Here is a 22,098-nt window from a genome sequence, read left to right as displayed (position 1 = left end):
AAAAAGGAATTGAGTCACGTGAACAACAAAGTGGATAGGCACAGTTGTTTTTTTAAAGGCACAAATGTTATGCAATTCATATAAAAATAAATTAAATCTACAGCATTGATTCAAACAATCACAGCACCCATAAAATTTCCTAACTGCAGAAGTAAATCCCCTCTGTCTTTTGCAACTTTGTAACACACTGCACTTTGGAAAAAAAACCCTATATAATAATATACGATACACAGGCAGTAAGTTACTTTTTTTTTTATACTTCTCTAACTCAGCTGGTTTTATGGCCTGAGTAGATGGAAGAACTATGTGAGACTGCCTCTGCTTTCTTTTCAAACTGGCAGTTGAAGAATTTGAAAAATTAATATTGCTTATGGAAAGCTGAAATATTTCTTACTTGCTTTCCCATATTTTTAGGCTAAATGTTTACAGTATAACATATAATTTCATACTTTAATTACAACTATTGATTATTATTTTGACTTCAACTATAAATTTATTAATGATCATTTACAGACAATGTTAATTTCAGTGCTATTATAAAGTAATAAAAAGTTTGCAAAATTACTTTTAAAAGTGCATTTTCTGTTCTGATGATTAAACCTCAGAGTACATCAACATTTTTAAAAAAATTAATGCATGTTAAAATAGTGTTTGAAAAGTAGAGAGGGCAGAGCAAACTTCTTGTACTCCGTTGATGCAATGACTTCCACATGTTAATCAGCAGTCTGCCATATACCGTCCTGAAAAATAAAGGTAGGATTTTTGCAATCAGCAGATAAAACATATTTTTCAGTATTTTTCTGTAAGCAATTTGACTAATTATGGAAAACAAAAAAAGTAAAATAGTTTTCAGCCACATTTTTGAGGAAAAGTAATTATTTATGTATCGCTTATTAGTTTCATAATTGCTATAATTTCTAAAGGTCCCCAGCCCCTCTGCCGCTACTGTCCGCCCGCAGCAGCCAGGGAGACAGGGGAGTTAGATTAGCTTGCCAAAGAAGATCCTAAAAACGAGCTCTTGCCCTTTGCTGAGATGGCAGTTACAGCTTTATTTCTTGGGATCCTTCGGGGTGAGATGGCAGGAGGGAAAGAGGAAGAGGTATCGATAAGCGATCCTTTTTCAAGACAGGGGAAAGGGGTGTGGGGAATTTACACAACCAATAAGGGGAACTGGGGAGAACAAGATAAGGGAAAGCAACTTACAACTCTACATTTTTGGGGGTACATTTTTTGGGTCATACGATTTTTCCTAACTGCATTACAACACATAATGCATAATTTAGCACTATATATCATATTACTTTGAATAGGTAAGCATATTGGTGTCTTACCAGAGGCAAATCTCTTCTTAAGGAGGGAAAGTCGATAGCCAGTGCCTACTAGCTCTACATCTATTCCTGAAAGGGTGCTTCCTTCACTAATGAATTGTACTGCAAGTGTTGCTGGTTTACTGGGTCCTTCTGAAAGTTCAAATTTTGCTCTGAGAGATCCAGAACCTATAAAAATAACAAAACTGAAAGGCTGGTTGTTTTTCAAGACTAAGATGATCTCCCAGAATTTTTAGTAGTAAGGAGCAGAACTAACATGGTGATCTTTAAGAGCTATTCCTAGTGGCAGTCCTATATAGATTTTCAGAAGAGATGAGAGTACAACTTTTTTTTTCCATTACTCTGTTTAAGACTGACTAGTGAATAATTTAGAGGAAAGCAATACACATTCCTACAACATTATACTCATAGAAGAATGTGCATATCAGACAGCCTGGTAATCTCTTATTACATGAAATATCTGATTGTTCCCTATACTCATCATTTATGCTTCCTGGTTTATCTTGTATGTAGAACTTTTCTTTAGCAGATTTTAAAATACATTAGAATATTTAAATGCTGTCATGAATTGCCTGGATGAATGCACATGAACAAAACAATTGGAAGAAATGCAGCTGAACGGTAATTTAGCAAAAGGAAAGCAATTTTTATTTTTCTAATAAATGAAAGGTTTGATTAAATACATTTCCCAAAAACCAGTTGCATTTTCATAGACAATGGCAAAATTCACTTCAGTGCCATTATAAAGTAGTAATAGTTCAAAATTACTTTAAGTACACCTCTGTAGTCAATGCAAGACATAAACCCCCCCCAACATCGTTGGTCTCCTTTTCTAGTTCTTAAACAAGATTTTTCTTGTTCTTGCAAAATATGCTGGGAAAAAGAGATTTAAACAATGAATTAATGGAATAGCACAAGTCTAGTGTTTTTATTTATTTAAAACAACTAGTCAGTAGGAACTGCTGAGGAGGAAAGCTAGTAACTGAAATGTTACTAGGGTGAAAGCAGGAATTGATGAATTAAATTGTTCTATGCAATGGCTTGTTCTTGGCTTAAAGTCCATTTCTAAAATAGGTCTGTCACAATTTGGATAAATTGGAACTTCTTTCCACTGTAAGTATGGAAACTCATATATTCAAGTGTTTCAAAAAAACATTGCATCTGCAATGGCTGCAAGGGCTGTGACAACAACTGGACTTCAGGGAAAAGCAGCTGGGCAGAGGACAACTATTGGTTCCTTACAAAATGTTATATAAATTACCACTCTGAGCAGATGTACATAGATGTTTTTTCCTGGACTTGTACATGGTCAAAACAAAAAATAATAAAAATGTTGGTGAAGAATTGTCTATAGTTGAGTCTATCTCAGTGCAGGACTGTGGGGGACAGTGAGCCAGCCAACAATGCACCTGTCCTTCCTTGGAGGGAAGAAACCACTTAGGATACAGTTTGTCACTCTCCTTAGGGGACAAACCTTAACTGGCTACCTTCACAGGCATGGTGAAGCAAAAAGCCACCTGTCCAGCATCCTTTTCAGTTCATGTTAATTCTGTGTTTCTTATTGGTTGTTCCCTTTAACATGCTCTGTCCTGCAGGAGATAAAAGGTCAGATTTCTGTAAGCCCAATAGCATTTGTACAGAGATTTCTTCAGGCAGACAGCTGAATTAAAGCCTCCAAACAGATCAGATACGAAGCTCCGTCTCTCTTTCTTCCATGTTCCTGAGAGCTGAATTTCACTCAGTCTTTTTAAAGGCTAAAGCTGAATTCACTATAGCAGCTGAGAGTTGCAGGGTCTCAGCACTCCACCACCACCCCAGCTGGCTATACTGGACTTTTGGATTTTTTTTCTTTTCCCAAGATCTTCCACTTACCTCTTTCTACTTTATCCCAATTGTCAGCATATGGAAAATCAGAACACAGATATTAAATGCATTTCCTTTTCAATAACTGCTCATTTCCAACTAGCACTGATGTAATTATTTCCTTGCCCAGTCTAAACTGTTTTAGTGGCACTAGCTGCTTTCAAGGGGCTTCACTATTTTGTTTTTTATAATTAGTTAATACTTTTACATCTCACTGTTAATGGAATCTGTCATGAAGAATTTCATTGAGAAGAAGGTGAACTGATAAACAAGATATGCCAAGTGTAAACAGGCATGAAGACAGAGACTAAAATGATTACCTTTTTGCTGTTATCATTTATCTGTACAAGAAAACAAAAGAGTTCAACTTGCCTCCATTCTCAGTCTTCTCTGAAATGCTAGATATTTTCCAATAAGCTTTCATCTGATCTGCATTCCTGTAAGGCAATGGAAAGTTAGTTATAAGCATCGATTTTTAGAATTTTAATTATTTATATTATTTTCCCAGATTTACACTGGTACCTTACAGATCATGCACCTATAACTTACATCTCTCAATGGAGGTTTATAAAAATATTTCATCATTTTAAGGTGAGTTTGTGGAAAGCTATACAAAGCAAAAAGAAAAACAGAAGGGTGTACCTGCATTACTCCTGAGCTTGCAGCAGAGCTCAGACATACATAGAATGTTTTTATATAGTTAACACTGTTCTATGCCCAGGTTATGGCTCCACAACTCAAAACCCTCTGTGGTCTCAAAAGGTAAGGGCAGACCAAAAATGCTGGAAGCAGATTGAAAGCTGGGTCTTTATGCTTCACGATGATGATATGAGGGGAAGCACTATTGTTTCTTCTCCCTTATGTGAGACTCCTGGCTGTGTGAATTTTATTCCATTTCCGTTCTAGTAAAACAAGTTGACAGAAGTGACTCAGGGTTTAAGTTAATTTCTGATGCTGTAAAGGGGAAGAACAGCAAAGGGAACCAAGAACCATAGTCTCTAAGTTGACAGGGCATTTAAACTCTTTCAGCACTTTGCAGCTGTTCCATCAAAGGAAAGTCAACAAAGCTGTGAGCAGCATGAAGTGATGATAGGTTTGAAACTGTCTTTGGCATTGGTGTAGCAGGAATGAAATGCTCACATAGGTAGTATAGATGGTAGTGGTTACTTGCAGGAGGTCGAATCCGAAAACATTTATTCTTAACCCAAAACTCTACCACCCAACCCACTAGACCAAGCATATAGTAGGAGACACATACTAGAGCTGCCTGAAATGTGACTGTATTTTTTGGTCAGCTTTCAAGGCTCAAAATTCCAGCCTTGGGTAGTTGCCTAGGTAAAAGAGAGAATACATGGGGCTCAAGTCCCTTACTCTGATGAATCTGAAATGAAATTGTCACTAAATTTTGAGTCTTTCTAGGTAACACTAAGTGTTTTGAGTGGACATTCCTGCCTTCACTCAGGTTTCATTACTGAGGGGTTTGTTGAAGAAGCCTGAGCAGGGAGGGGGGAGACTCCTTCACCAAAAGTTCTAGTCAAGTTGGGGAGGCAAGATACTGAGCCTGCCCTTGCTCAGAATAAACATAAGGTGATTTGGTTAAAAGTATTGCTCCCTTGAAATACCAAGTCAAGAAAGATTCAGTTTTGTCAGGATTTTTTCCACTTAAAATGATATTGTAATACCACTTTGTTCAATTAACACATTTAAATGTATTGTCTCCAGAAACATCAGAACCTTTCTGATAAATACACCAGGCTTATTTTATTTCTGAACCTTGCTTTATAAGGTAAACAGAATTATAAGTAATAAGGTTAACAAAGCCTGACTTCCCAAAACTTGGTATTCTTTTCCCTCTTAACCTTCATGTTGAAATGACCCTCTTGTTCATCTTGAAAATAAACAGTCCAGGAATTACATTACAGCTGGGTAAGTACCTATGTGCTGCCAAACCATAGGCACAGTGACTGAATTCTGCTCACCTTTTGCTCCAAGTATGTCACATTGCCTAGCCCTGCTATCCTCTGCTGTTTTCACAAACTCATAGAAACAATTATCTGAGATGTCTCACTTTCAATTTCTGATGTAAATGTTCTGCAGGCTTAGAAGGTGGGCCCAGGTAGGTGTGAATCATATAATAATCAGCATGACACTTGAACTGAGAGACAATGCTACCTGGCTCACAAAGAGCTCCTCAGCTACTGAAGTTTGTTTTAAAAATTATTTCAATTATAAGCCAATTTGTAAGCTAGAACTATCAAGAAATATTTTTAAGAACTGTATTTCTTCTACTCTATATAACCTATATATCTTGATATGTTTAATACATACACACACAGATATATATGTTTTTTAGACATTAAGATATTTTTGTTTCAAATCATGTTATTTAAAATATCTATCCTGTCTATTGGCAAAAAGAAAGCAAACATTGGAAATTTCAGAAATGCTTGTATTCAGAAATGTTTGTACTATTACACAGTTGGAATGGGTGCATATAATCTCATTTTAGTCTATGCGAATTGGCTGTACATGATCTGTTTTGGACCAGAAAATGTCCTAAACATCTGATACCATGCATTTTATCAAGAGAAAAAAAATATCTGTTTCTTCTGGTGACATTTTTCAGGATGACACTAATGAATACTTTGAAACTAATTTGAAATCATACAAAGAAAAGCATTAATATTACCATTTTGCAGGTGGAAGTGATTGCATGTGTTTTACTCCTCCATCTACTGGTACCACAACCTGCACATTAGACAGCATACTAGGCACATTCATAGACTCTGGATTATATTTATAATCCACTCTCACATCAGTAGTGCTAGCATTACATTTCCAGTAAGCTGCAAGATTCAAGGGAGTGGACTGGATGCCATTTGAAGACACCTGTAAAAGAATAAACCATTGAAAAGGTCTTAATTAAAATATTCCTATTTTCAGCAGAATTAGAGAAAAATGGTAATGAGTATAACTCTAAATCCTGACAAATGATTAACAGAACAATTTACCTCTGTGCCCTTAGAGTTCTGAAGATTGTTGTAGCCTAAAGTAATACCTGTTGTTTTTTTAAAAAAATTATTTAAATAATTTTAAAAATGTTTAAACTCCCTCTGGCCCACAAGGCTTCTTCCTGTTCTGGCTTTCATAAGTCAAAACAGTTATTTTTTTAGTTTTCAACTGAATGACACTGACCATCATCCTCTGGGCCTGGCTGTTCAGACAGTTTTCAATCCCCCTTGCTGTCTGTTAATCTAGCCCACACTTCATCAGTTTCTCTATGAGGATGAGTGCCAAAAGCCTTCCTATGGATGCTGAAAGCAGGCAAGGAGCACAGTGCCTGTGTGAAACTAAGTCTCACTCTGGCCTGGGAAATCATAAGGAGGAATCCAAACAGTCTTTGGTGAAGGACAACAATCTTTGCAGGTGTTGTTTGGATCCTTGCTGTTTCCTTGCAAGAAACAGTCAAGGAATGTAGTTTCTAATTGTCCAATAATAGTGATGTGTTGGTTTAATGACCAATGAGAGTTTTACCTCTTGGACCTTCTCGGACCTATCTATAGAAGAAGATATGGAATAATAAAACTTGCTCTCTTGTGAAACTCATCTAGAGAGTCTATGTCGTACTGCTTCGCCGCTCCTAATATAGTGCGACACCTTCCTGAAGTCTAGGTAGACAATATCTACTGCTCTCCTCTCATTTACTAGGCCAGTCATTTCATCACAGTCAGTTATCAGATTGGTCAATCATGACTTTCCCTTGGTGAAGCCATGTTGACTACTCCTGATGACCTTCTTGTCCTTCATGTGCCTCTAAGTGGTTTCCAGGATGAGTTGTTCCATTATATTGTGAGAGGTGAGAACATTATGCATCCCCATATATTTCAATTGATTAGTTACAGCATTCAAAAATTATGCAATTACGAAATCAAAATAGAATACAATTACAAACTCAAACCCCGTCCAAACCCCCTAAATTCAAGAAAAACTTAACTTTGTTAACAAATAGTTAAAGTGTTTGAAGCTTACACACATGAATTGGATCAAAATGTGAGCAAGCTGAAACAGGTTGTGAATGAACAGGGAATGTCATGAAGGCATAACATGAATTCACTCAGCCTTGGCAGAGCCCAGGCACTGAAAACAGTGATGTACTCAGAACTGGCCTAGATGAGAGATGACAATTAATCTGCATGCAAACAGGCAAAGAACAGTTCTTATAATTTCTGTATAGGCCAAAGTTCCTTAAAAAATTCTCTAAGAGACAGTCCGAAGTTTCCCTCATCTGCCTCACAACCGTCACAAGAACAGAGACTAAGACCCTGAAGACCCCAAGGGACTTTGTAAAAGGGTTCTGGACTGGTTGAGGTGGATGCTTGCCAAGTGATTGTTTGCAGGTGTGCTTGCCATGCTGCCACGGTACACTGCCTTTGTTCCTGCTGGTGAGCAGGGACTTGTAAGGAGTGGCCTGTTCTGTACCTTACACCTGCTTCCCAAAGCAATGGGTCTTATCACAATGGACTGTGAATCTCCCCACCTCTTGGCCAACTGCCCCTCGCTTTGAAACAGACTATAAAAGTGACTTCTAAGTTACTTTCTTTGAGAGAGATCTCCCCACAGAAGAAGAAAATCTCCCCATTTTGTCCATTGGTAGCTATAATCCCCCCCTTTTTTCTCTCTTTGCCTCTTTATCACTCTTTTTCTCTCTCTTTCTCTCTCTATCCCTTTCTCTCCCTCTCATCTATCACATAACCCATGTTGTTGGCACTAAAATAAAGGTGCATTATTGCTGTTGTGATTTAAACTGAAATCCCTTTGTGTCCTTTTTGCACCCTGAGATCAAACGAACCTATCACGACTCCCGCTTGTGTTAGTGGATCGTGACGAATTCCAAAGGGAAAAAAGTATTTACCTGATACTTTAAAACATCCACATTATAATAGGATGCAGATGGATTGTGCTCTGATAATTTCTTGAGGTAGACAGTTATGGCTTGCATGTTCATCCAAAAATCCTTAGTACTAGAGTCATTTTGTGACTGATCACTACAAAGAAAAATAAAGGTAGGAATCAAAAATCAACAGAGTTTTATTATTTCTTATGTCTAAAAATTAAGATTAGATCTTTCCCCTTCTTCACTGTTCCAAGCAAGAATTTGTTCTAATGCTTTATAACACATAATTGTATCTTCCTAAATATTAAGACAAATTAACTGTTTGTTGTAGCTCAAAAAACTTCTCCTTCCAGGTTGTTGAGCAGTGACTTTCCTGCATTGATGTTCTGATTCACAAGATAGAGTGAATGCCAAATTTGGATTTTACATTAAATAAAAAACAATTTTACTACAGTCAGGTGCCATGAGACTGTGTGGGAGGTGGGAATGAAAGTGGTGTTTGAAGAGGAATTTATACAACTTGGAATAAATCCTAGAATCATAATTAGCTTTTGTTAGGACAGCTTCACTAATGTATTGAATTAAAATTTGTGCTGTATGTTACCACACTTTCACATATTTATAGAATGTAAGCTTTCAAAATATTTTCAGTTAAAAGTTTCTCAGATACTTATAGTTACATTTAATCTTAGTAACAATTTATTATATAATTTCTATATGTAGTTAAGAGTGCACATGACTACAGAAGCAAAATCCTGGTTGGGAACTACTGGAGCATGAAAAGGTGTTTTGAAACTCAAGAATATTTGCAGTTCTGGTGGCATCAGGTTTATTTTTGAATAAGGATGAAGCTTTTAAGAAAACTGATTCAGAAGCAAAATTCAAATCACTTAAGAATCAGAGCTCCACAGATCATCTGTGGACACAAAGAAACTGCACCTGATGCCTTGGAGTGGCTACCTAGAAGAGAGGCTAGAGAGAGTTAGAGAATAAAGTAGGTATTTATTAAAGGCTTTTAATAGATACACCTTGGGCAGTGCAAAAGCCTCACAGGGACAACACACAAGATGGATGACAGTCACAAGTTTTTGGGGGAGATATAAGTTTGGTCTATTTTCATATCAGAGGTTAATTGTCCAAGTATAGCATCAGGTAATGAAGTCACATTCCCCCAGTTTGCTCCCCCTCAATTCACTTTTGTTTATACTTTTTGGGGCCTGAGGCAGAGAGTGTCCTTGGTTCTCAGGCCTGGAAGGATTGTTTTGTTTGACCAAAATGTGAAGAGACCTTACTAACACTTTATATGAAGTTCAGAGTTATACACTAATGCAGTACAGGATCTGAAAAATATAAAAGCTAAAACTTAAGGCATCACACCCATCCCCAAGGAGGCATGCAGAAAGTGCATGCAGAATGAAAGCTGAAAAGAAGCACCTGGAACAAAGTAAATATGACTGCAATGGGTTGAATGTGCCAGAACAGTGATTTACATACCAGTAGCTTGCCCAATTTACTTAGAATTTGGTTCTCAATACAATGTTCTCATTCATGCAATTTCCGTTTTCAGTAAAATATATAAACACTTAGAGGCCTTCCAAAATGAAAACAAATTAAATCAGTAGCAAAATCCTTGTTTTCTCTTTCAGAATTTCTGATTTCTCCACAAATATCAGTCACATTAAAAAGTTTAATCTCTATAAATACTAAGCAAATTATAGTCATTGCAGTATATGAAATGTCAAATTATTACCATATAGGTTTAATTTCATAAATATCCAGTACATGCATCCTTTCTAATTAGAGGTGAAGTGTTACAGTACTCAGACAAGAATACTAGACATTTTCACTTTTTTCCAAAATATAATTTTTCAGTATAATTCTGTCAGATACAGCTCTCCTAACATTTCAGTTATAAACTGTCATGTTAAAGAATGACAAATTTAATTTTGTATTAATTATTCCTTATATTAAGTATGAATTATTACAATAAAATCAATACAAAAGAATGGATACATGTGGTTTGATTGTTTCAAATAATTTTTCCAATAAATGAAACGGAAAGTGCTCAGCTGAAACAGATATCTGCCTTTTTTTTTTTTTAAGATGTCCAAACAATTACTTTATTGTTCTACTCAACCAGCAGCTTTTCTTCTTAAGAATTCTCCTAAGCATGCTGCTATACACTTGAGAGTCATAGTTTCGTAATGGATCTGATCTACCATGGAAATGATACACCTTAAAACATATGCTAATAACTGACAAATGAAACCATTGTTATTATTGTATAAAGCAACCCATATGACAATGTCTTATTTTTGAATTTTTTTCTCTGTAGTTATAGTAGTTATATTGTTCATATAGTTTAGAAAAATAGTTTTTGTTTTGTTGTTTTTAAATTGTTTATTAAACCATTTTATTTATGAAACGTGTAAAAACATAGCTAAAATTATAAACTATTTTTTTGTTTCCTGTTATATTCAGCATAAGTTTCAAGTCCGGTAATCTCTGAAAATTTTAATGGCAGCAGTGAAAAGAAACTGAGCTAAACAAGATTAGTTCAGAAAATTATGTATAAGCAAATCAAGACTGTAGTGAATTCTGATTTACATATACAAAAATTCACATTTTAAAATTCATGTACTTTACTATTATATTAAATAAAAATACAAAACCTGTATACAAGTTGTGCATTTGGAAGAATCTGCTCTAGTTTGCTTGTGTTTTTTACCCTGAAGCAGAGCACTGCTGGAGATGGATTGCTGGTAAAGACTTTAATAATCCCACTTGGGAATGATAATGTCATATCACCAGTGATCTTCACAATACATCTAGAAGAGAATGAAAATATCAATTTCATTGCAACTCATTAACTGCCTAGTTTTAATACTAATTTTAAATCAATCAAACTTTTACAATCTGATGAGTTTCAAAGCAGAAAATAGGCAGATTTGGCAGTGTGCACTTGCAGCCCAGAAAGCCAACTATCCTGGGCTGCATCAAGAGGCATGACCAGCAGGTTACAGGAGGTGATTCTGCCCCTCCACTCTTGTGAGACCCCATCTGAGTACTGAGTACAGTTCTGCAGCCCCCAACACAAGAAAGACGTGGACCTCTTGGAGAGAGCCCAGAGGAAGCCATGTAGATGCTCTGAGGGCTGGAGCACCTTTGCTATGAAGACATGCTGAGAGCTGGGGCTGTTCAGCCTGGAGAAGGCTCTGGAGAGACCTTATAGCACCTTCCGGTACCTGAAGGGTTTCCAAGAGAGCTGGAGAGGAACTTTTTGCAAGATCATGTAGTGATAGGACAAGGAGAAATGGTCTTAAGCTGAAGGAGGGTAGGTTTAGGTTAGATATTTGGAAGAAATTCTTTATTGTCAGGGTGGTAAGGCATTGGAACTGGTTGCCTGGAGAGGTTGTGGACTCCTCATCCCTGGAGGTGTTAAAGGCCAGGCTGGATGGGGCTCAGAGTAACCTGGTCTAGTGGAAGATGTCCCTGCCCATGGCAGGGGAGTTGAAACTAGATGATCATTTTTTTTCAAATATCTTAATGTCAAAAGAGTGCAGAAATAATATCGCCCTGTTACAGGATGAGGATGGTCACCTCACAAACAAGGACATGGACAAGGCAGAGGTATTTAATGCTTAAAACACTGATGATGGACCAAGGCAGTCTCAGTGCCCTGAGCTGAAGGACCATGACTGCAAGAGTGATCAACTCCCAGTCGACCCTGAACTTGTGCAGGATCTGCTGCTCCAGCTGGATCCCTACAAATCTATGGGGCCTGATGGGATTAATTTGAGAATCCTCAAAGAGCTGGCTGATGTCATCACAAAGGCTCTCTTGGTGATTTTTGAGTGCTCTTGGGAATCTGGAGAGGTCCCAGCTGACTGGAGGCTGAATAATGTCCCCATTTTCAAGAAGGGCAAGAAAGAGGACCCCAGAAAATACAGGCCTGTCAGTTTCACTTCAGTACCTGGTAAAATCATGGAAAAGATTATTCTGGGAGGTATTGAAATTCAACACCTGGAGGCCAATGCAGTCATCAGTCACAGCCAACATGGCTTCATGAGGGGAAAGTCCTACTTGTCGGACCTGATTTCCTTCTATGACAAAGTAACACACCTAGTTGATCCAGGAAAGCCAGTAGATATAATCTTTTTGGACTTCAAGTAAAGCTTTTGATGCTATCTCTCACAGGATCCTTCTGCACAAAATGTCCAGCACACAGCTGGATAACCATGTTATGCGATGGGTGAGCAACTGGCTCATGGGTCAGGCACAAAGGGTTATAGTAAATGTGGTAACATCAGTCTGGTGACTGGTCACTAGTGAGGTTCCACAGGGTTCTGTCCTCGGCCCAGTGATCTTCAATATCTTCATTAATGACTTGGGCACAGGACTCGAAGGAATACTAAGTAAATTTGTCAACAACACTAAATTTGGAGGAGCTGTCACCTCCCTTGAAGGCAGGCCCTGCAGAGAGACCTTGACAAATTAGAGAGATGGGCAATCACCAACTGTATGAAGTTTAACAAGGGCAAGTGCTGGATTCTGCACATGGACCAGGGCAACTCTGGTTGTGTGTATAGACTTCGGAATGAGACGCTAGAGAGCAGCACCACAGAAAGGGACCTGGGGGTCCTGCTCGATGGCAAGTTGAATATGAGTCAGCAGTGTCCTGACAGCCAGGAGGGCCAACCGTGTCCTGAGGTGCATCAAGCACAAAATTGCCAGACAGTCATGGGAGGTGATTGTCCCACTCTGCTCTGCACTGGTGCTGCCTCACCTTGAGTCCTGTGTGCAGTTTTGGGTGTCACAATATAAGAAAGACATTAAGCTATAAGAGAGTGTCCAAAGAAGGGCCATGAAGATGGTGAAGGGCCTAGAGGGGAAGCCATAAGAGGAGTAGCTAAGGTCACTTGGTCTGTTCAGCCTGGAGGAGACTGAGGGGAGACATTATGGTCTTCAACATCCTCATGAGGGGAAGTGGAGGGACAGCGCCAGGACAAGACCCAAGAGAATGGCCTCAAGTTGTGTTAGGGGACGTTTAGGTTGGATATTAGAAAAAGGTTTTCACCCAGAGGATGGTTGGGCACTGGAACAGGTTCCCCAGGGAAGTGGTCACAGTACCAAGCCTGACAGAGTTCAAGAAGTGTTTGGACAATGCTCTCAGGCACATGGTATGATTCTTGGGGTGGTCCTGTGTAAGGCCAGGAGTTGGACTCAATTATCTTGATGGGTCCCTTCCAATTCAGCATATTCTATGATTCTATGATCTTTAATATTTCTTCCAACCCTAACAATTCTATGATTCTGTGATTCTAAGATCAATTTCAAATGAGGGCAATGTGGCACAATGACAGTGTATTATCACTTTCAACTGGGAAGTCAGATGAAATAAAAAAAAAACGTTTAGCTGGTTAAGCACACAGTAGTATGGGTGGCTATTTTTCAGGCTTTGAAAACATAGCAGAACTATGCTTAGGCAAGGCCTAAGTAATATATCAAGCAGTGTGACAGAGGGAGTGAGGTACTTTTAAAGCTGTTCAAATTTACATGTAGCACCTACTTGACTGTAGTAGAAACCCGTCTTATTTTTGTTTTTCTTACTGAACACATTTTTGTAAAGCAGTGATATATGAACTCCTAGTCAAATGCAGGTCAAGAGAAAGTGATAAGTCACTGATGTCAGTTATATCAGGTGAAAAAACCCTGTGAATCCACCTTCTAATGTATATATATTTTCCCCCAAATATTAAAATTACAACCAGTGCATTCTTTTATTGCAACTAATTACATTCAAAACAATTTACTATTTAACTAACTTTGTGGGATCTGCTCCTTTAAAGTAGGCGTTAACAGATTCAGTAAGGGCTACTGCAACAGGCACGATGTCCTGGTTTCCATGTCTGACAGGGCTGGGACCACGTGAAACACCTAGAATAAATACAGTATATAGGTTTGATTTTCAAAAATCTTATCAATAGATTTCAGAATGGTTGACTACACCTGTCATTTTTACAAGAGGTTACTACCGTCATGGTCACAAAAGAGTCTGAAATATTACTTGAAAAGCATGTAAAAAATATAAATATAATACAGTACAATCACACTGTGATAAATGTAACCTTGGATAAAAAATTCGTGAAAGAATAAATAAGTATATAACTAGATTTATAACAATGTAAAAAGTATATAAAATATAGTGTGGCCGAAGAATTTCCCCAAACCCAGCAGTAACTACCCATTCAGGCGGTAACGACCCTAGGCGACGTTCATCAGCCTGAAAGAAAAAGCAGGACACGAATGATTAAGCTAAACAAAGAAAGGAGCCAGGCCGAGATGGCTATCGACTCCACACCGCACCTGGGCACCCCTCCCTGCAAACCCCAACTGAAGATGCAAACAGGCCGGACAATAAGTGGAAGCCCAGCCGAGATATCTGTCGACTCCACACCGGACTTGGATACTTCACTCTGAGAGCCCAAACCAAAAATGAAATCAAGGAACACTCAAAACTTCTTTACATATGAGGAGACTCTGCCCGGACGTCTATTTGACTCTATTCTGCAACGCCAGGAAATCAATTCATCCAACAATCAAGGACCCTTGGTGAATGGTGCCTGCCTGGAATTTGGCCTCAGGACACAAAATCCCTATAAAAACCCCAGACAGTCTACCCTCCTTCGTGGATTTGGGAACACCTATACCTTTGGGTATAGACCCCTGTCCACCCAGCGCTGCGCTGTTTGTTTTATTGTGGTTTTTCCTCATTGTTTATTTTTATTATAAAAATTGTTTTATAATAAATTGTTTTTTATTTAACCCAAATTTGCCTTTGCATTTATAACAGATTGGTGCCGTGAACTCGGATCGGAGAAACTGCGGGGAATCTCACTGCCCAGGACGGGTACCCCCGCTGATTTTGGCGGCCTGGTGAGTTGAGAGCCCCCGTAGTTCATTCCGACATCCAAACCAAATTTAGGCTGAGATAAAAACCACAATAAAAAGGAAAAGGATCCGGATCGGAGAGCTCGGGAAGGCACGGAGCCTTCGGGAAGCCGCGGCTTGCTTTGCTCGTAAAACGTCTATTGTGCACAAAGACACCCACGCAGGAAAATAGCTGTAAGTACTGCTGGTTGAGTGGGCGATCGGGCGAGTGTGTGAGACGTGATCTGATCACGGGGCGAGTGTGGACTTCAAGGCCGCGTTTCCATCCTCCCGCGAGGGAATTGGCCGGCCGCGAAGGAAGCGATACAGAGTGAAAGCTTTTTTTCTCTCGACACACACTTGTAAAAACCTGAGGCCAAAGGGTGTCTCGGGGGACTGATCGCAAGGAACTAAAAGGGGAAGGATACGTCCTGTTGAGCTCGGGAACTGGTAAACCCTTTTAGTTAACGGACCCAGGTAGAGGTCCGGAAGAGGATCAAAAGTACCGATTACAAGAGACCTCAGCTCAGCTCGCTGAAGGGTGAGTATCGGCAAAATTTTGATTCCTAGAGTAAGTACACAACGCAGAAACTGATACCGACTCACGGAGAAGTCAAAGACAGGTAAGAAATTATATATTTGCAAAGTATGGGGCAGAAAAAGAGTAAGCTTCAAAGAAAAAGCACAGGGAAAAATCCCTCTGATCAGGGGGAGGAATCACCAGACATCCCACTGGAGAGTCCCTTGGGGTGGATGCTAAAACACTGGGAAGATTGTCCCCAGAGGAAGGGGAAATCAAAGGAGAAATTAATACATTATTGTATGGAGGTTTGGGGAGGACAGGAGTTGAGAAGTCACCTCACGTGGCCAGTGTTAGGCACATTTGAAAAATAGACGTGTAATAAGTTATTCTCCTATGTGGAGAACAAGGTCCCCTCAGATCCTGAGGAGAGGGAATATGCTAAGCTCTGGGTAAATGTCAGAGTAGGGCTATTTCCAATAAAACAAAAAGAAAAACGTGAGTCGAGAGCTGAGTCCTGGGAACCCCTCGATCACTTACCACCCCCATATCGTGGACCGGCTGGACCTTCCTCTGCAGATCAAGTGGTGCCTTCAGCACCCTTGGGCCCCCGAGACCAACCCACTGACATATGTGTGTCTCAAGCGGGAGACTCTGGGCCAGCAGCGATGCCGGCAGCCCTTCCCCTTTCCCCGCCTGTAAACACCGTAACCACAGCAACCTCCTCGGAGGTTTTTCCTGCACAAGGCTGGGGATCACCCTATCCGTCCCTGCCGGTCCAGCCGCCACAACCGGGACCCTCCCATACAACGGAGGGGATTCTTCCCTTCAGCCGGGTGGCGGCAGAATTCCCACAATTGATAACGGGGAGGCAACCCACAATCACCAATTCCCCTCCCGCAAGTAGAACCCGTTTGAGAGCGAGAATGACGGATAATGAATGGGGAGAGAGTGAAGAGGGGCACCGGTTGTTCCCTCTTAGGAAAGTACCGACGGCCCCGGGAGTGATCGGTTTTGTGAATGTACCCCTTAACTCTGGAGATGTAAGGGCATTTAAAAAAGAGATGGGGCGGTCGTTAGATGACCCTTTTGGGGTGGCTGAGAGGTTAGATGAATTTTTAGAGAATAGTATTTATACCTTTGACGATCTTATGGCAATCCTGAGATCATTGTTTAATCAGGAGGAAAGAGAGATGATTAAACAAGCTGGTATCAGAGACTGGGACAGACGCAATCCACAGGGGACGCCAGGTAACCAGAAATGGCCTAGCGTAAGCCCGAGCTGGAATGCACAGACGGAGGAAGGCAGACGGAACATGATGGATTTAAGGAGCATAATTGTACAAGGTATAAGAGAAGCGGTCCCTAGGGGCCAGAATATTAGCAAAGTTTTTAGAGAGTGTCAAGGAAAAGAGGAACCACCCACTGAATGGATCGAGAGATTACGGCGAAGTTTACAGATTTACTCTGAGACTGACCCGAACTCTCCTGTGGGGGAGGTTCTGTTAAAAACACAATTCGTTGCTAAATCTTGGGAAGACATTAGGAGAAAATTAGAAAAGATCGAGGGGTGGCAAGATAAAAGCCTCCAGGAGCTCCTAAGGGAAGCTCAAAAAGTATACATGAGGAGAGAAGATGAGAAGCAGAAATTGCAAGCTAAAATTTTAGTAACTGCGGTAAAAGAGGTCCAGAAACAAGAACAGATGCAGGGTAAGTTTAAAACACTACCCGGGAAAGGTCGAGGTTCTCACCGGGCAGCCCCGGCCCCACGGAGAGAACCCCCTGAATGCTACTACTGTAAACAGGTAAGACACGTTCAGCGGAATTGTAAACAAAAAAATAAAAAATGAGAAAATTTTTCAGGAAGATTAGGGGTGTCAGGGGCTCTTTAATTTGGAGACCGGAACATCCAAGGAGCCCTTGATAAAATTAAAAGTGGGACCCCAACAACAGGAGGTAAGTTTTCTTGTGGATACTGGGGCAGAGAGAAGTACCCTGCAGAAATTGCCATACGGGTGTGTGGCTAGCAGAGAAAAAGTTTTTGTAATCGGTGCAAAGGGAGACCCCTTTGAAGTACCTGTAATAAAAGATGTGGAAATAGAATCTGAAAATAAAATTTGCTTAGGGAATTTACTATTAGTAGAAGAAGCAGATTACAATTTGTTGGGAAGGGACATGATTGTCGCTTTAAGAATTAATATCATGATTAAAAACTCTGAATTGGTGGTGAAAATATTTAAGTTGATTCCTAAGAATGAGGAGAAAATAAACCCTGAAGTATGGCATTCAAAAGGAGAGGTAGGAAAGCTAGATATCAAACCTATCAAAATAGAAATCGGGAACTCTGAGGACCCCATAAGGGTTAAACAATATCCCATCCCGATGGAAGGGAGAAGGGGGTTGAAACAAATAATTGATGACCTCCTAAAAGGGGGTACTTTAGAACCTTGCATGTCTCAACACAACACCCCCATCCTGGCTGTAAAAAAGACGGATGGTAGCTTCCGATTGGTCCAGGACCTACGAGCGGTAAACGCTAGGACCCGGACTAGATTCCCGGTGGTGGCCAACCCCTATACTTTACTAAATAGGCTCACACCAGAAGATGTGTGGTATAGTGTGATTGATTTGAAAGATGCTTTTTGGACTTGCCCTCTGGATGAAAGGAGTAGAGATTATTTTGCATTTCAGTGGGAGGACCCAGATACAAACCGTAAGCAACAGCTAAGGTGGACGGTCCTCCCCCAGGGGTTTGTGGAGTCTCCGAACCTTTTCAGACAAGCTTTAGAACAAATGTTAACCCAATTTGCTCTTGAGGACAGGACAAAGCTTTTGCAATATGTAGATGACTTGCTAATAGCTGGACCGACTGAAAAGAGCGTGAGAAAAAGCAGGATTGCCTTGTTAAACTTTCTAAGAAAGAAAGGTTTGAAAGTATCAAAATCCAAGCTACAATTCACAGAGCCTGAAATAAAAAATAAAATACCTCGGACATTGGATATCTCAAGGGAAAAAATTAGACCCGGAGAGGGTAGCAGGCATCCTTGCATTGCCTGCACCAAAAACAAAAAGGCAAATTAGACAAATTCTAGGGCTCTTGGGATATTGCAGGCAGTGGATTGAGGGTTTCAGTGAAAAAGTGAAGTTTTTGTATGAAAGATTAAACACTGACAGGCTGAAGTGAACTGAACAGGATGAGTCTAATTTCCAGAAATTAAAAACTGTTCTTATGACTACCCCGGTACTAACTCTACCAGATACGAATAAAGAATTCCAGTTGTTTGTGAATGTGAGTAAACAAACAGCACAGGGAGTCCTGACTCAGGAATGGGCAGACAAAAGGAAGCCTATAGGCTTCAAAGATCTTAGATCCAATCAGTCGGGGTGGGCCTACGTGTTTACAAGCAATTGTAGCAGTGGCTCTGTTAGTGGGAGAAGCAAAGAAAATAACTTTTCCTCCCCTGGTAGTTTACACTCCCCACGACGTGAGAAACATATTGCAGCAAAAAGCAGAGAAGTGGCTGACTGATTCCAGGCTTCTAAAATATGAAGCCATCTTAATCAGCTCACCCGGTTTGGAATTGAAAACCACTGCACAAAAATCCTGCTCAGTTTCTATTCAGAAAAATTAGTACATGATTGTTCTAAAATCGTAGAGCTGCAGACCAGATAAGTTACATCAACGCAAACTGTGATTGATTTTCCATTTATACATTTTAAATGTGCTTATTGTAAACAAATTTGAGTAACCCACTGTTGGGGAGAGTACAAACCTAAGGGATTGTGTACCGATTGTCTGACTAAAGAACAGGAGCTGACTAGCCGTTTCTTAATACTTGTCACCCGGGTGGGGTTTTTAGAACTTGACTCTCCTGAGTGGTACCTGCTTTTTCAAAAGGGAATTAGAGGTAAACTAGACTCCAAAGCAGAAACTTTAGAAATCGAGTGCAGAAAGACAGTAAAAGTACCGTGCAGGACAGACAAGATTAAGTCGTCTCGGTGGGCTGCTTTCAAGAGAAAGTACGCCATTAGGACTACAAGGGCCCCTGAAGAATATCCTTGCTGCCGAGAAGATGGTAATCCCCGCCGTATATTTCTATACGGGCGAAGGGCAAGGCAGAAGGATACACCGGTGGGGAATCCTGACTGTCCTGAGTCTAGCCGTGTGCTTAGCCGAGGGAATGATTCCCGAGGTACCTCCGGGGGAGCGTCTCCTGGGGAAGTGTGAGCAGTGTCAGACTGCCACAGATACCAGACGAATAATTAACTGTCCTCCGGAACGTTGTTTGTCTAACAGCACTCAGTATAATCTTTGTGAATTAAAGGGGGGAGGTCTGGTGTTACCACTCAGGGGCAAGTTTTAAAGACGAGCAGTCTAAAACTCCTATGAGAAAAAAAACTAAAGCTACCCACTTCAGGTATAAGAGAGAATTGGGAATGCTCCCTCCAATTCCAATCTGCAGCCAATGTAACAAAACTGTCTGGATAGAAAGAAAAAGACAATCCACCTTTTTAGCATATTATAAGGTTAACCCTTTATGTTACAATAAAGCAAACTTAAAAATGTGTACCATGGGGGGAAAGTGTATTGAGAAAGTAAAAATTTAAAACATGAAGAAAAAGCCTCTTTTAATAATGAACCGATAATTCTTGATTTGTTAAAAAGTGATGATGACCGAGTATGTTTGCAAGTCGACCAAGTGTTCTGCTTCTACAGAGATGAGGAAGGGATGGACCCTGAAAACAAAATAAAACAACTAACCTGTCACAAGAATATTGTGAGAATTCGTTAACGGACTGGGAAGAAAATGAATGTAAGTGAAAATTATAGTCCTTCCCCCATAAAATTGAATAAAATAACACGAATTTTTAATGTGATGGATTATTAGGCGGGGGACTGTGATAAATGTAACCTTGGATAAAAAATTCGTGAAAGACTAAATAAGTATATAACTAGATTTATAACAATGTAAAAAGTATATAAAATATAGTGTGGCCGAAGAATTTCCCCAAACCCAGCAGTAACTACCCATTCAGGCGGTAACGACCCTAGGCGACGTTCATCAGCCTGAAAGAAAAAGCAGGACACGAATGATTAAGCTAAACAAAGAAAGGAGCCAGGCCGAGATGGCTATCGACTCCACACCGCACCTGGGCACCCCTCCCTGCAAACCCCAACTGAAGATGCAAACAGGCCGGACAATAAGTGGAAGCCCAGCCGAGATATCTGTCGACTCCACACCGGACTTGGATACTTCACTCTGAGAGCCCAAACCAAAAATGAAATCAAGGAACACTCAGAACTTCTTTACATATGAGGAGACTCTGCCCGGACGTCTATTTGACTCTATTCTGCAACGCCAGGAAATCAATTCATCCAACAATCAAGGACCCTTGGTGAATGGTGCCTGCCTGGAATTTGGCCTCAGGACACAAAATCCCTATAAAAACCCCAGACAGTCTACCCTCCTTCGTGGATTTGGGAACACCTATACCTTTGGGTATAGACCCCTGTCCACCCAGCGCTGCGCTGTTTGTTTTATTGTGGTTTTTCCTCATTGTTTATTTTTATTATAAAAATTGTTTTATAATAAATTGTTTTTTATTTAACCCAAATTTGCCTTTGCATTTATAACAACACTATCAAAGCACTGCTTAGCAGCATAGGAAAACAGGACTATCAATATGACATTTTGTAAATGGACAGACGCAAGGAAATACAGATGAGACAGAAGAACACTGCATTAAAATGCCTACTGATGAAACTGAAGTCAACAGATCCAAAGAAAATTGGATGGTAACTATGATACTTTTAAAAAAGTCCCTACTGTATGCTTATAGTATGGAAAAATGTATGATAAAATAGTCACAGAAATGCAAAGAATTCAGTTGGGGTATGTATGAACATAAATGCACATACATAAATATTACCCCACATAAGTGAACTGTTGAACATTCTTTTAACTATTTCAGACAACAAAGATTGCAATTTCCAAATACAAATTGTTGGAGAAATATTTTGAAAATTTTCTAATGTTTACCTAGTAAAGATTCTGGGAGTACCTTGGAGGTACCTGGAAATATGTATCAGTTTACGAGAAAAATAATTATCAGGCCAGTGTCAGCCTTCACATGTTTGTGCCTACACAACAAAGTTACAATGCATAAATATAAAAAGTAACTCAGACGTCAGCTAAATCTTTTTGAAATGACTGAAATGTCAAATGCAAATTGACAAAAGCATTTGTCATGGGATTTTACTTTTCAGTAGTATTTTATATGTGTACTGACTATAAGACACTACTTGAAGTTCTATCTTTTTATTAGTGCAATAGTGTAGTAGAAAGCATCTTACTAATATTTTGTACCACTGGTGAAACAGCCAATATCAGATGCTTGCTGGAAGTTCTCAGGACAGGATGTCAAAGAGCTGTGCAAGGTGGACTCATGGTATTTTAGGCTGCAGTCAAGCTCACAGGTCCAGTTCTGAGACCTTCAGCAGCACCAGCAAATCTGGCTTTGATGCCCAGCCACCTGCCTCAGCCCCAGCCACTGTTAACAGC

The 22,098-nt window shown here is 39.9% G+C and overlaps 1 protein-coding gene across 1 annotated transcript in view; it reads right to left on the bottom strand.

Annotated features, from left to right (window-relative positions):
* Nucleotides 1-323: 323 nt before the first annotated feature.
* Nucleotides 324-22,098, bottom strand: part of LOC148183384 (F-BAR domain only protein 2-like) — a 126,213-nt gene continuing 104,438 nt past the window's right edge. Inside the window, exons 11-17 of the mRNA XM_088061460.1 lie at nt 13,911-14,022; nt 10,758-10,913; nt 8,104-8,236; nt 5,881-6,080; nt 3,564-3,628; nt 1,332-1,496; nt 324-740 (exon numbers count right to left, since the gene is read on the bottom strand). Coding sequence (XP_087917586.1) covers nt 718-740; nt 1,332-1,496; nt 3,564-3,628; nt 5,881-6,080; nt 8,104-8,236; nt 10,758-10,913; nt 13,911-14,022 — 854 coding nt within the window. The 3' untranslated portion in view covers nt 324-717. The remainder of the gene's footprint in view (nt 741-1,331; nt 1,497-3,563; nt 3,629-5,880; nt 6,081-8,103; nt 8,237-10,757; nt 10,914-13,910; nt 14,023-22,098) is intronic.

This window comes from Pseudopodoces humilis, chromosome 12 (assembly GCF_049639895.1).
Source record: "Pseudopodoces humilis isolate 2021_Gansu_Grassland_sample_001 chromosome 12, ASM4963989v1, whole genome shotgun sequence".
Taxonomy (NCBI): domain Eukaryota; kingdom Metazoa; phylum Chordata; class Aves; order Passeriformes; family Paridae; genus Pseudopodoces; species Pseudopodoces humilis.
Note: the sequence above shows the minus strand (reverse complement) of the source record. Positions and strands in the feature narration are given on the sequence as shown.